Here is a 14,815-nt window from a genome sequence, read left to right on the forward strand (position 1 = left end):
ACCTTTCATTTATTTTTTTCAACAAGCCACTTGGAATCTTTGTATCGTTTTGATAATAAAGTGAATAACTGAACAGGATTTCCTGTTCAATATCTGGCCCCTCTTCCCTGAAAATAATAAACATAAAAAATGCTAAAATTACATTACTCGGAATTTTCTCTTTCTACCACTGGATCTCCCTCAACATGGCCACAGGGTTATATTTGTTAAAACTTTAAAAAAAAAATACCAGTTAAAAATGCTTTAGTCTTTGGAGTAAGATGTTGCATATTTTGCCTTTCATTTTCCCCCCCTCGACGATAACGCTTAGGCCCCTCACCAAACTCTCAGTAACCATGGTAACTGTATACAAACCCATGCTGGCGATGGTGGTGAATGGTAAGTGGTGAAGTCCATCTGCCGCTTCACGTATTTAGTGCTGATTATCTATATACATATATATACCACGTGGATTTTTTTGACTTGTCGTATTAAGTTTTCTTGATGCTCTATTTTTTTGGGTACCGGTACGCCTGTAATTGAGTGTACGTTCTAAGCGAGCCTGGGAGGCAGTGATTGGATTGGGATATGACAGTGCACATCTTACTCAGATTGTTAACTCCATATTGTGTTAAACGATGCACCCTCTCTTTTATCCTTTTGTTAGCTGTGACTTTCAAGCTTGAATGATCTTGTTAATTCTTGCGATGTCAAAGGCTCTTGTTCCTAGTGTTGAATGCTAGATGTTGCTTCCCCAATGGTTCTTCCTTCCTAAAGTGTTGCACACGGCTAAATCTTGTTTGTCCCTTTTTTTCTTTTCTTTTCTTTTTTGACATTTATGTTCCCTTGTACCTTGTCTCTTCCCTCTTCTCCACTGCATGTTCCTTCATATGAGTTTTATTTTGTGTTTAAAAATATTTATTGTTTCTGTGTTACCATGGAGTACATGCATGGTTTTCAGTCTTCAATTACGCAGTTCCTTTTAATTTGCTTTTACTGTCTCCTTATTAAACTTTTAAATGATATGACATTGCTTTATTGAAATGATTTGTAAGTTAAAATGGTTATGAAGTAAATGTAATTATAAAAATGTATGATTTTGTTATGCATCTACTGCCTTTTATAAATTAAAATGCATTTTAGTTTTTTTTTTAAATAAGTTATCACAGTCATAATGCATGCAACTAATTGAACTGGGGGCTGGTCCTGGCATATGTGCTCATTTGAGTTTTCTATGTGCGTAGGTAAATAATGCCACAGCACGTGTAATGACAAATAAAAAGACTGTCAACCCTTATACGAATGGTAAGTAGAGATTGGCCTCTCACAAGAAATCATTTCTACCTCTGAACGTAGTCAGTGATTTAGCCCGGGTATATGTTTCAACAAGTCACAGTAGCCTCACAGTGGCTCCTGTGCCCTAACTGCTGACCTGCTACAGTGAACCACCTACGTCGATAAGATACATTTCAGTGACCACACATACCGTGGTGAGCACTGAGTCATGGACACAGTTGTCCACATAGCACACACAGTCACCATGTAGAACACATGAAGGTAATGAAACACTGTCTGCCAAGGAGACTTCAACAATCATTCTTTAACAAGATAATTTCAGAGCAGAGACAAATTTAGTTTGGGAGTAAAGCGTGCATGCCCTTCCTCCAGTCTCTCTAGAATAACTCCCATTTGGGGTGAGATACAGTAAATTATTTAGGGATTACTTGGGTCACTTATTTTGCTATTACAGTAAGCTGAGAGAGGATGAAGGTTAGGTTTGTTGACGCCCCCCCCACCCCTTTTTTTGAACCACAACCTCGTTGATCCCTAGACATTTCTGGAAGAGGGACAGTGGAATTTGGATCTGGCATTGAGTCCTCTCTGGAGATATTAGGACTTTAAAGTGGTTCAGAGGGTGCTTCCTGCTGAGTTCCATAGGATGAGTGTGGTATTTCTGTTTCTCTGGGTTGCCCAGGGCTCTCTGGGGGGCCAGATGTAGATGTTGCTGTGTACTGCAAACCCCTTCAGGACAATGCATCTCTGTTCACACTAACCAAGAAGCCGTCTGAGAACTCCTCATAATAGGATTTTCATATATAACAAGAATTGAAAGTGTTCTACCATTTTGATTCTTTAATCCTCTCAGAATACATCTCTCTTAAGATATATGGGGGCAGGGGAAGCTGCTGATAGGCTAATCACATACTTAATTTTATGAAAAAGTTAGGTTATGGATGTAATACAGGCAGTGTAAGTTTAAGCACTCAGTGGACTATTATACCCACTAAAATGAGCAAGATGAGGGTGATACAGGGCTTTCTGATGAATGAAAAAAATTTTATATGTTTATTTATTTGTGTGAGAGAGAGAGAGAGACTGAGTGTGAGCAGCAGAGGGGCAGAGAGAGAGGGATACACAGAATCCAAAGCAGCTCCAGGCTCTGAGCCGTCAGCACAGAGCCCGACACGGGGTTCAAACCCACGAACCATGAGATCATGATCTGAGCTGAAGTTGGACGCTTAACTGACTGAACCACCCAGGCACCCTGAAAATTTTTTTTTTCATGAAAAAATATAACATGATTTGAACTAAACTGTGGAAGACATTACATCAAAATGCTCACAGTTGAGTTGAATTGTAAGACTGGAAGATATTTTCCTTTGTTTTGTAGGTTTTTAAAATATAATATTTTATTACTGTGATAAAGGAATGATATTTTCCATATTTGACTTTTTAATTACATGTGCAACTTGGAAATGCAGACTCATTTTTTTTTTTTATTTTTAATGTTTTTTTATCTTTGAGAGAAAGAGAGACAGAGCATGAGCAGGGGAATAGCAGAGAGAGAGGGAGACACAGAATCCAGAGCAGGGTCCAGGCTCTGAACTGTCAGCATGGAGCCTGATGTGGGACTTGAACTCACAAATCATGAGATCATGACCTGAGCTGAAGGCAGATGCTTAACCAACTGAGCCACCCAGGCACCCTGACTCTTTTTTTTTTTTTTTTTTTAATTTATTTGTGTGAGAGAGACAGCATGAGCAGAGGAGGATCAGAGAGGGAGACACAGAATCCGAAGCAGACTCCAGGGTCTGAGCTGTCAGCACAGAGCCCGACGTGGGGCTCAAACCCACAAACCGCAAGATCATGACCTAAGCCGAAGTCAGACGCTGAACTGACTGAGCCACCCAGGCGCCCCACCCTGACTCATTTTTTAAAAAAAGAATAAATGAGAAAGAAACATTAAAGGAAAGGTTAAATATATTTTGAATAATGCTACTACCACCTTGGTATTCTAGCTCTCCCTCAGAGGACACCACCATTAGATTATCATGTGTACTTTAACTTTACCTTTTTATGCATATATATGTATTATGTATATAGTATTCACAGTATTGTGTATATGCTCTTTATATAAAAGATGTCATGGTGTGCACATCATTTTTAATTGGCTTTTATAAATCAGTATGGAGTTCTTTTGATGTTAATACCCAGACCAAACCCATTCTTTCTAGTGGTTACATGGCATTCCATGAAATGGATATATGGGTTTATTCTTATCTTCCATAGTGATTGACATTTAAGGTTTTTGTTCCTGTTGTTAAAAACAGTAGTATTATAGTATTAGCATTTGTTAGTTTTGGTTTTGGTTCTCTCTGTCTTGTGCCAATGACTACCAATTTGGCCATGTCAGTCCATTCCTATTTTTAAAGGGGTCACCATTACACAGAGATACACCCTCCATTCACAAGGGCTCCAACTTGAAAGACCAGAAGAATTATTTATTCTGCTGACCCATTTTTCCAGCCCCAACAACACCCGAGACGTGGCCTTAAAGGGTGTAGAAAATTTCCACAACAGGCTCAGAATGCCCAGTGCTGAAATGAAGCAAACTTCTGACTTGTGTATCATGAAGCCTTTTCACTTAGGTAAAAAGAAAAAACTCTGCACCTTTCCAGAGTTAATGTGTAATGACATCAACCTGACTCTTGAGTATGTCCTTTAATTATGAATTAGCAACTAAGTGTGTGCGTGTGTGTGCTGTCATGCCTGTGCACGGTGCTCAGGTGTACCCTTTATATGAGAAAATAAAGCACAGGAAGCCAAATATTATTCTTGAAGCCATATGGATGCGTATTTATTTTAAAGACTTACTAGTCAGTGTCCTACCCAAGAGTTGAAAACTGGCCCAGTGGAATGTGGGATACAGTTCAAAACCCATCCATTAATAGCCAACATTTCTGGAACACTGACTGGATGGCATTATGTTCAGCATTTTAAATGCACTGGGCCCACATGAAGTCCTATAAAGAGGACATACTTATCCCTATTTTCAAGAGGTGAAAACTGAGGCTAGAAGAGATGAAGTCATTAGTGAAGTCTTTCCCTTTTATTATGAACAAATCTTCTTACATTGCTTTCCCTCCATCTTTTATAGAACAGCACACAAACGGTAACCCATCACAATAACAAAAAGATTATTAACTATTAAGCCCCAAATGCCTACCAGATGTTGGCATAAACATCCCACATCCCATTCCAGGTAGCCATGCATTCTTAGTGTCCAGCAATATGTCATGTAGATTTCTCATTTATGTTCCCAGAAGGGGCATTCAGTGGCTTATCCTGTCACATGGACTGAGTAGGGGACACATGGGTAGATGGACCATCACAAGGGTATTTGTGCTTATTACGGAGATAAGTACTGGACACAGTCCCAGGGGTATGAAATGCCCTAAAAATTTAATTACACAATAATCTCAATGTAAGTAGCCATCCTATTTCTTCTTTTCTTTTCTTTTTTTTTTTTTTTTTTTTTTTTATTTTTTTTTTTTGCTGAAGATAGTAAGTTGAATTTGCTGATAGACATAATAACTTAAGGACCAAATATTCAGATGCCAACAGAGGCAGACAGGTAAAATAGATGAGCAGGGATGGTCTGAAAGACTCACATTCTTTTTGCACTTTCATTTTCATACTGGGAAAAGCAAAATATGTTTCTACTAGAAGAAAAAACAGGACAAGATAACAATAAAAGATAGTTAACATTTGGCCTCCAAGCCAGACATATAATATGGAGCAGCGGTGTCTGTGGCTAACTGCAGGTTACGTGGAGTGGTCCCTTTTCTGGTCACTTCCAGAAAATTGGTCCATGTGCAATTCTTAATCAAAAATTGGTTATTTCTACTATGCTTTCAAGAAAACAAGAAATCCTGTATCTTAGTGAAATCTAAATGTTGGCAATGAATATATGTTGCAGAAAACAATAGTGAGTGAAGCAAAGACGGTGTGCAACTAACTTGTCATTTTGGGTGTTGTCTCATGCACCATTTCAACTACCAGGTCACTGGCATCCTCAGTTAATGTCTTTAGAAAGCATTGGAACAGTTCTGGAAACCCCTAAGGTGTATTTAAGGGTACTTTCTTGAATGTGTTTCTTTGATATCCAGCCCTGCAAAGCCCTAAAGAAGACATGGGTAGATTTTTTGTGTACACATTCAGACTTGCCTTTTAACACCTAATACAGCCGTAGTTAACACCGGGGGAGCTTGGGAAGTGTTTTTCTACCACAGGCTGGCAGATGACCTTTCAGAAGCTAAATTTGAGGAGGGGGCTACTGATTTAGATGTAGCCCCTTGAGGCCCAGCCACAGAGGGGTCTGTCTACACAGCTTCTGTGTCTGGTCTCTGCTCCATTGCCTTCTTGCATGGGGGCCCCTGTGAGGCTGGGAGCAGTGAGCTTTATCAGCTGTTCTCTTTTGTTGTAAGCCTCATTGTTCGGTTTAATGTCCTTGATCAAAATCTCTGAATTTGCAAGGCCTGAGGATGTACAGACTGCCTGAGAACTTAAAACCAGGATCATTCTGTCCATCTTCCTGACAGTGCAGGCTCCAGTCTCCAGCAGGGTTATCCCAAGGGTCTCTTCCAGGTACTAGAAGGAGTCACAGGGACTGAGAGGCTATTTACATAAAATTTGCATACATTTACATAAGCCTGCATGAGCTTTGTAAGTCTGAGCAGGGGTGATTCTCAAGGTCTGTATTCTTATTTCCTCTGCCTTGAAGACAGTCACCCCTAACAGGGTCCTTCTTTATTAGATGTATATCAGGAAGCAGGTCATTGAAGGTTAGGAGGAGATAGAATCCTTGCTAAAAGGGAATGAGTCTATTAGAAAAAGCTCTCTATTCCTTCTGTTCCTTTAGAGCAAAACTTAAGTAAATATTTATGGAGAACCAACTGTTTGCCAAGTGCAATTTTAGGTGCCAGGCATTCACATTGGACAGCAGTCCTTTTCATTTACCATTAATTTTAATGAAAGAGAATGGTTATGAAAACAATTAAGAACAATCAAAGAAAAACAAAAAGGTGAACCCACGTAGTATTAACAGCTGTGCAGAAAACAAAACTGGAAATTGAATCGGGGTGTAGCTAAAGGGGGAGGAGGTGGCATTGAGTAGTCTGCCCTGGGAAGACCCCAGAGACCCACATAACATCAGGTCAACTTTGTCAGGAGCTGGGGAGAGTTCTCCAACCACAGGGAGCAGTGGGTATAATGTAGAATGACCTACATTGATCTAGAATGATTTTATAAAGATTTAAAACCACAACAGTGTCCCTGTGGTGTAGAGAGAAGGGAACTGTGCTATGAAATAAACGGACAGAGGTTAGGTTGGGTGGGCTTGTGGGTCAAGGTTAGAATTTGTGTTCTCTTAAGTTCAGAAGGAAGATACTGAATTTTGAGTAGCGGAATGATATATCTGATCTACTTGTTAAAATGGGTTTGGCCACTAGGAATAGAATGCATGCAAAGAGGAACAAGAAGAGAAGGGGTGGGAGGAGATGGAGCATGTTAGGACGTGGTTGCTGTGGTGTCATCCAGGCAAGAAACAAATGTGTCCTGGCTGGGATGGTGGCATTGGAGAGGGATGAAAGTTGAGAGCATGGGCACATCTTTTCAGAGTCTAACCAATAGGATCTTCTGGTGGATTGTACGTGGGATAGGAGGGTAAGGAGACAATCAAGAAATTATCAAGAATTTTGGGGTTTTTTTAATGTTTTTATTTCTGAGAGAGAGAGAGAGAGAGAGAGCATAAGCAGGGGAGGGTCAGAGAGAGGGGGAGATACAGAATCTAAACAGGCCCCAGGCTCTGAACTAGCTGTCAGCACAGAGCCTGACACGGGACTCGAACCCACAAACCGTGAGAACATGACCTGAGCCGAAGTTGGACGCTTAACCGACTGAGCCACCCAGGTGCCCCAGGAATTTTGTTTTAAGGAACCAAGTGGATAGAGGTGTCATTTGCTGACATGAGGAGACTTGGTAAGGAGCAGGCTGCAGGGGAGCAGGGAGGTGAGAAGTGGAGTTACCATGCCTTTGGTATGGATCAGAAAGGCCTTTGTTTTCCCTACAGTGGAAGCAGAACAGCATCATTTAGGAAGAAGGACCAGTGACAGGGAGCTGGAAAAACCTGCACCGGTATTCCCATGACATTTCATTTTGCAGCTCACAGATTCCAAGCTGGTTTCTTGTGAAGGAGACCCTATCAGTTACCTCTCTCAAAGAATACTTGCAGCAGACAAGAGATGGCATATATCTCCTGATGAGAGAGAATGTTGTTTATATATTGAATGAAATTTTCTACGAATAGACTTGTTAAACTAGTAGGTAATAGATAGATAGTGGCATTAAGTAGCCTGCCCTGGAGAGACACTGGAGGCCTAAATAACATCAGGTCAACTTTGTCAAGAGGTGATCAATTGATAGATAGATAGACAGACAGACAGATAGATGAGGGAGAAAGAAGGAGGATAGAGATAAATGATGTTGGATGGATGGATGGATCAATGGATGTATAGATAGGTAGGTGGATAGATACATTGATACATATATAGATACACAGAAGGCTTCAAGGAAATGAGGAAAATAAAGGCAGAGAGAGAAACATGATTTAAGATAGTCTTAGATACCTCTGAGAAATTTGTTTCTTTGAGAAAATGAAATGCCATTGGCATAACCTACAATCTTTGGGAGTTCTATCAAAATTAATCATGGATCAACATTCACTGAATGGTGTGTCACAGGCCGGTGTGCAAAAGGAATTATTTAAGGGACCTCATAAGTACATATACAAGAAACAAAATTTTACTTCACTAATAACAAAAAGACCCTGTCTCCACTATCTGGAAAAGGTAGGGACATGAGCAGGGTGTAAGATGGGGAGCAAAGGGATGAAGAAAAAGAGTCATAAATTCATAACTTAATTATTCATTTAGTATGGGTCCTTACATACTTCTTTCACAAATGTAGATTTCTGTGAAGGACTAGGGAAGGAAAACATTAAATACGTTAACATAATCCTGAAGTTTTAATTTTACCAGTTTGCTCTATTTTGGCTTGGTTCCAAGGACTTGAAATGTGGACATTAGTTCTCATGTCCCCAGAAATTGGGTATTTTCTTTTTTAGGAAGTAGTGGAATTTAAGTTGGTCACACTGAAGTCATTTTCCACATTCATAAAACACATTTTCTGAAATGTGCCAGATAATTTTTATTTTTATATCACTATAGAAATGCCTATATGACAAGATGTGGTTAATATAAGAGAGGAAGGTGTCAGTGTGAAGTTTCAGAAACCATTGGGGCAACACATCTCAGAATTTTATGTCTCTTTCTGGTAAAAATGGAGCCAGACATTTCCATTAATAAGCCTCCCAGGTATGCAAGCGTAGACTTTGAAAAATCCTATCCTAAGACCATCCTGGGGGCTGTAAAGTTGCTAGCTTATACAAGTTGGATGAAAGTTCTTAGAAACAGAAAATTCTTGGAAAGTTCTAGAAAGTTCTTTGGTCCATCCAGGGGCCTGTCTATTGAGATACTGAGCCTGTGTGTTCCTTAAGGGATCAGTAGATTGTGGCTACCTCTTGGCTCTTCTTACAGGTGCATCACTTAGGTCAGATAATAGGATGTCATGCTTCTCCATCTGGGAAGAGCTCCCATATCAGAAATACCTTCTCTCACATCCCAACTTTCACCATTGCCTTTTCTCAGGAGCATTTGTTAAAGGACCTTGGGTGTTTTACCATCAGCCCAAGGACACAGAGTTTTACACAAAAGGCAGCACACCTGTCCTTCTTTGTCTTTCAGGAATTCTATTTAATGGATGTTTTCATAAACACTTAGCAGCAGGAGAGGAAATCATCACCAAACCCTAAAATGTGACCATTCTTTGGAGGTTGTTCCCTAAATGGTGCCCAATGGGTGTGTAATGTGCATAGCTTCTCGATTTGCAAATATTCTTGTATGTTCTTTTCTTGAGTAAAAGTTCCTAAGGGGCCAGGATTCATTTGACAGAAAATGCTCCATCCAGAACACTGGGAAAATTACAGGATTCTGTTCCTTTTATATACAGGTTGTTTGAAAGTTACCTTAGATATCATGCATTGATTAAGAATTTTTATGGTTCCTCAATGCGCTGAAATGTATTCCACACTTAATCTCTAGTGGATAAATGTCATTTTCTTTGGGATGTAAAAAGCACTTCGGAATTCTCTGGGTCATAATTAGGAATGACAATTATCAGAATATGTTTCCGCAAAGAATTCTGTTTATGTGAGCTTTCAAATTTGGGGGAATTGAATGCAAAGGGGCATATGACAGATTACCTAGCAGTGATCCATGAAAGAAGACAGAAAATTTGAAATTATTATAGTGGTTCTAGAGAATATTAGCGTGGGAGAAAATTAATCACCACATGATTTTCAAAAAGTTCACCTGTAGCCGGTCAATAGTTTCCATACTATTAACTTGTATTGACAGCCAATCAAAGAAAGGCATAAATCTACCTTTCTAGGTAAGGTTCCAAATCATTTTTATGCATTCCCAGACTATATATCCTCTGGATATAAAATTTTAAAAAAAGTACACCACCCCATTTGATTTGTTCTCTTGCGATGATATGAGTTGTTGAATCCAATGTGATAATCATGTTTTTGTGTATTTGTTTTAAGGCTGGAAATTGAATCCAGTTGTGGGTGCGGTCTACAGCCCCGAATTCTATGCAGGTAAAAAGTTCCTCTGTGCATGACTTCTTCCTCGTTTGTTCTCTGTGTTTTGCCTGCCAGTAGAGAATAGATTTCATAAAATAATCTGAACCGTAAAAACCCCTCTCCTCAGAAGTTCTGAGGGATTTTTTTTTTCTAAAGCAAAACCAAAAGTGTTTAACACCCTTTAAAAAATAAAGGGGGATCACATACATGCGTCACACTGCAGGGTATGCCCGGAGACCCTGCTCCTTGTGACATTTTACATGGATTTTGCTGTCTCAAAAAAGCATCGAGACTTTGTTCAAGGGCATATTGAACAAATGTGCAGCTGGTCATGGACATTTTTATTCAGTATGCCTTCATGGGTTTTTTAGCCATACATTTCCACGTGGGGTCACATTTTTTTTTCCTGGTAAAGCAGAGGGTTGGCTAACTCATTCCAATAATGTGGCAGTGAGTTGAAATTGCCAAGAGAAGGATTATTTAGAAAATGAGAAAAAAACAAAGTGGTCTTTCTATCTCCATTAACTGGATTCGGTAGCAATCCCATTCCTCAGTGCTCTGCCTTTCCGAGGCCAGTCTCTCCCCTCGCCCCTTCCCTGCTAACCCGCCAACTACCAGTTGATTGGAAAATCCGTGTCAAAAACTTGGTCATCACATTTTGGGAGAGAATAACCCAGAAGCAGCAGTGGCTGAGAATGTGGCTCTGTTTGGCCTGATACTTCTGCCTGTTATCCTCTTGGTCATTATCAAGGCTGCATTTAACCCTGTCGAATTTTAGTAGAGTTGCCACATGGGTATTGAAAAGAACTTTCTTAGATGGGGCCCTTGCTCTTTAATAAGGGCAAATAAATGACCTGCTGGTCTAGATCCACTTATTTAGTGATCTCTTGATGGTAAGTCCTCCCCCTTGCTTGGTTTCTTCTGGGATGCCTTCTGTCATTTTTCTGATCCTAGATCAGCCCTAGTGCATGATAGAGGAATATAGGATGTTCGGATAGCTGCTCCAGCAGAGTAACCAACTTGACAAAGAAAAAAAATGGTAAATCTGGGAAAGCCCAACATGATAAGTGAGTTCTGGATGTTAGGTAGGCAATGTTTATTCTTCACGTGTGGTTTTCACCACAACCTAGGTGAGGTCCAACGGCTCTATGCCTGTGAAGTAGCTGTGTTGACTCTTATAGGGGAGGAAAACCTTAGCGGTTAAGGCTTTTCAACGATTATGTGGTGGAACCCACCCCCTGAGAGGATATTTAGAAAGGCGAGGAACATAAACACTGTACTCAGATAGCCCAGGTTAAATCCTGGCCAGCTGTGTGACTCTAGGCAAGTTACTTAACCTCTCTGTGCCTTAATGTCTTCTGGTAAATGGAAGATGATAATAGTAACAAACCTACAGGTGTTTATTAGAATTAAATGGGTTAATATGTGAAGAGTGTTTGGTGTGTAGCCAGCGCCACATAAACACTGGGCAAATGAAAGTAAATAAATGAATGTTCCACCTCTGTGCATAGGGGAACCACATAAACACTGGGCAAATGAAAGTAAATAAATGAATGTTCCACCTCTGTGCATAGGGGAAAACTAACAGAGAATGGATCGTACTGAATTCTGAGTATACTGCTGAACTAAGAGAGTCTTTTCTTAATACATGAGAGGACTAGCCCTTTCTGTTCTCATCGTGTTCATTTCAGGGAAGTTAATTTCTGGGATCAGGGGCAAGACCATCTGTTTGCAGGCAGAGGTATTGCAGGGAGCACACCCTTGTCCAAGCTGTACAGAAATGACATCCTTCAAAAGGGCATGGAGAAAGCCGGGTAGCAGCTTGCGTGCATCTGTGTAGGCAGTGAAATGGGGTAGTTGGACCAACGAGGTGGAAGATTCTCTACACGTGTGTACACATGGCTACATGCAGTTTCTCCCCAGAATAATGAGTTGGGAACAAGAAGCAAGAAGTCCTCTGAGGTGTGACTTGGGATTGGGAGAGGAGGTCCATGTTGCTGGTCCTCTGACCCAGGCAACCAAAATAATACCAAACCTCTTCTTCAGAAGCGATTTCAACCCTCTGGGCATATCTGTGGGTATTGATGAGGATATTACAACAGCAGAATACATTCAAACTGACTTGTGTATACAAGAATAAATTAGTCTGCATGACTGTTAGAACATTAGAACAGCCGTTCAGATTAGCCCTTAGCCCAGCCTCAGAAGTTACATCATGGAGCCAGTGGGTACAAGCAAGTTACAATAAAGATTAATATTTGCTTTAATATTATCTGTGGTCAGGCACTGTTCCAAGCACTTTACCTTAATTAATGTTAAATCCTCACGGCAGTTTTCCAACTGAGAAAACTAAGTACGTAGAATATAAGGGCACCTGGATGGCTTAGTTGGTTAAGCATCTGACTCTTGATCTCAGCTCAGGTCATGATCTCACAGTTTGTGAGTTTGAGCACCATATCAGGCTCTGTGTTGATGATGCAGATTTCAAGCGGATAGGAAGAGCTAAGATTTCAAGCGGGTAGGAAGCTACCTGGACTCTAAAACCAAGAGCCTGGGTTCTTTATAACCAGCTTACACAGCTTCTTTATTTTTTTGTGAATATGAGAGGTCATACTTCTTATTGACTCTGGCCATGATGGTAGATAAGACTGCTACTGCTCTATGTCCAAACCAGTCCAGTTAAAGAAGAATAGGGATAAGGAATAAGAGGAATAAGATAATAACCTTGGAGTATGCCAACCCCCACCGCCACCATCTCCTCCATATTCAGATGATTAAATGGTTCTGTCAGGGGCCGTTTTTAAGGAATCTGGACAACCAAATAATTATTTCTATAAGATGCTCCAATAAACTTAAATCTAAAAAAATGGGGCATGAATAAGTAAGTGTTACTTGAGAAATCTGTATATGCATGTTAGTGTTGCTAATACCTGGGGTATCCTTAATCAAAAGGTTTCTCCTTTTGCCTATGTGATGTGTATATGGAGGTCAGTAGAGTTCCTGATATTCAGAAATGTGGGGAGCTGTGGCTGCAAATCCAACACTGCAGAACGATGCCTTTGAAATATTTGAAGACCCATAAACACTAAGAAAACCACTAGCATAAATCAAAAGTTACACGCCTCTATGTGGATGGAATACATAGATGCAAATATGAATATAGCATGTATTCATTTCCCTTTGCAAGTATACTTACTAATGGCATCCATTTGAATATCCATGGTTAAGGATTTGGGGGTTTTTGAATTTCCCCCAACTGTAAACATATAGTCTGGTTTTGTCTTGCAATTTCCAGTGTGCCTCACAGCTGAAATGAAGACCTTGTCATTGATTTGCTGTGGATATTTAGCAGGCCAGCCCTGCATCTGCCTGAGATAGAAAGCCAGACTTACTAGGCATTTCTCTATATAAGATTTTGTGTTAATGACAAATATCATCATATTCCCATAGTATAATTATTGATTTTCTGAAGCTTATGCAGAATTAACAACCCAGCCTCCAATTGTCTCTCAGAACGGGGCATGAAAAGTTCACATATTTTGTAAATTAAAATCAATATTTTCAATCTCTCCTAAAGGTAATTTTCCTAATTTAGTGGACTTTTCCCTAACATTTATTTTCTCTTTAATTATAAAATGGCAGGTTATTGATTTTCGTATATAACCTCTTGACGCCCTGAGTGCATTTTTATTGCTAACGTGGGGTGGGGGTGGAGAGGGCAGAAGCACCTCTTAATGAGGATCTTTAATTACTAGCTGAACAGTATTAATTTGCTTTGATAAATTATGACGTGCACTCTCCCTCACGCACACATTCCAGGGGAGGCATTTAGAAAGCTGTTATGAAAGGTCTTTCATTTCAAGTGGTTTTTCTGAATTCTTACCAAGTCCTACCTGGAAGAATGCTCCATCCAGTACTTGTCTTCAGAAGCAGGTGTGCATAAATCAGCGTATCCTATGAACCTCCTCCAAAGTCAGGGGGATGTTTCCCTACAAAGCTGCAAGGCATCGATTAGTTTGCCTATATCTAATCATCTTCAGGCTCCTTTTTTAAGATGGATGATTGATAAGTCAATTTAAAAAATGTCCAGGTAGGTCTCAAAGACTTTAGCCAACACCTAAGACCATTCCATTTTAGACTTCTAAAAAAATTGAAGGCATTAAATCAAAGTACACTACCTGCAAATATCTGTTCCCAGTAGAATGCTTTAAGTTACTTAATATAATTAGAAATAGTGTTTCTAATAATCTCAATGAGGAGGCCTCACAAGGGGTTCCCCCATCATTGTGAGCTGTTCCATTGCTATCTAATAAAAAGATTAAAAACAGTGGTGCCTTTTACGGAGAATCATGATACCTGGCCAACAAAACTGTTGATCGAAAGCAAGCACCTTTAATCTTCATACATAAGTAAAACAAAATAAAAATAAATCACAGAAGGTTATACACAGTTGTCGACGTGGTACTGACAAATGGCAAATTCGTCCGTCCATTTCTCAATTGCTGGTAGGATGGCTGTGAAGCTCACTCATACTGTATATCATATCTGCCAACTCATTTCTGTGATTAAATATTCCATCAGTGAGGCTATAAGGCGGCAAAGCTTAACAAGATTCATAAGATGCACCACTTGAACACACATAACTCACTTCCGTGGATGTGAGTTTGTGCACCCCGCCTGCAAAGGAAAATTGGAATTGAGTTAAAATTACTCCACGAGTCATGATCAATAGGGAAAGGAAAAGATCTACCAATGCAATGCAAATCTGAGATATAGTTAGGTCCCAATGAC

The 14,815-nt window shown here is 39.9% G+C and overlaps 1 protein-coding gene across 1 annotated transcript in view; it reads left to right on the forward strand.

Annotated features, from left to right (window-relative positions):
* The window catches only part of RBFOX1 (RNA binding fox-1 homolog 1), a 1,463,629-nt gene that overhangs the window by 1,354,162 nt on the left and 94,652 nt on the right, over window positions 1-14,815 (forward strand). The window contains exons 11-12 of the mRNA XM_077773235.1: window positions 1,224-1,284; window positions 9,986-10,039. Coding sequence (XP_077629361.1) covers window positions 1,224-1,284; window positions 9,986-10,039 — 115 coding nt within the window. The remainder of the gene's footprint in view (window positions 1-1,223; window positions 1,285-9,985; window positions 10,040-14,815) is intronic.

Source organism: Crocuta crocuta, unplaced genomic scaffold, assembly GCF_008692635.1.
Source record: "Crocuta crocuta isolate KB4526 unplaced genomic scaffold, BGI_CrCroc_1.0 scaffold16, whole genome shotgun sequence".
NCBI lineage: Eukaryota > Metazoa > Chordata > Mammalia > Carnivora > Hyaenidae > Crocuta > Crocuta crocuta.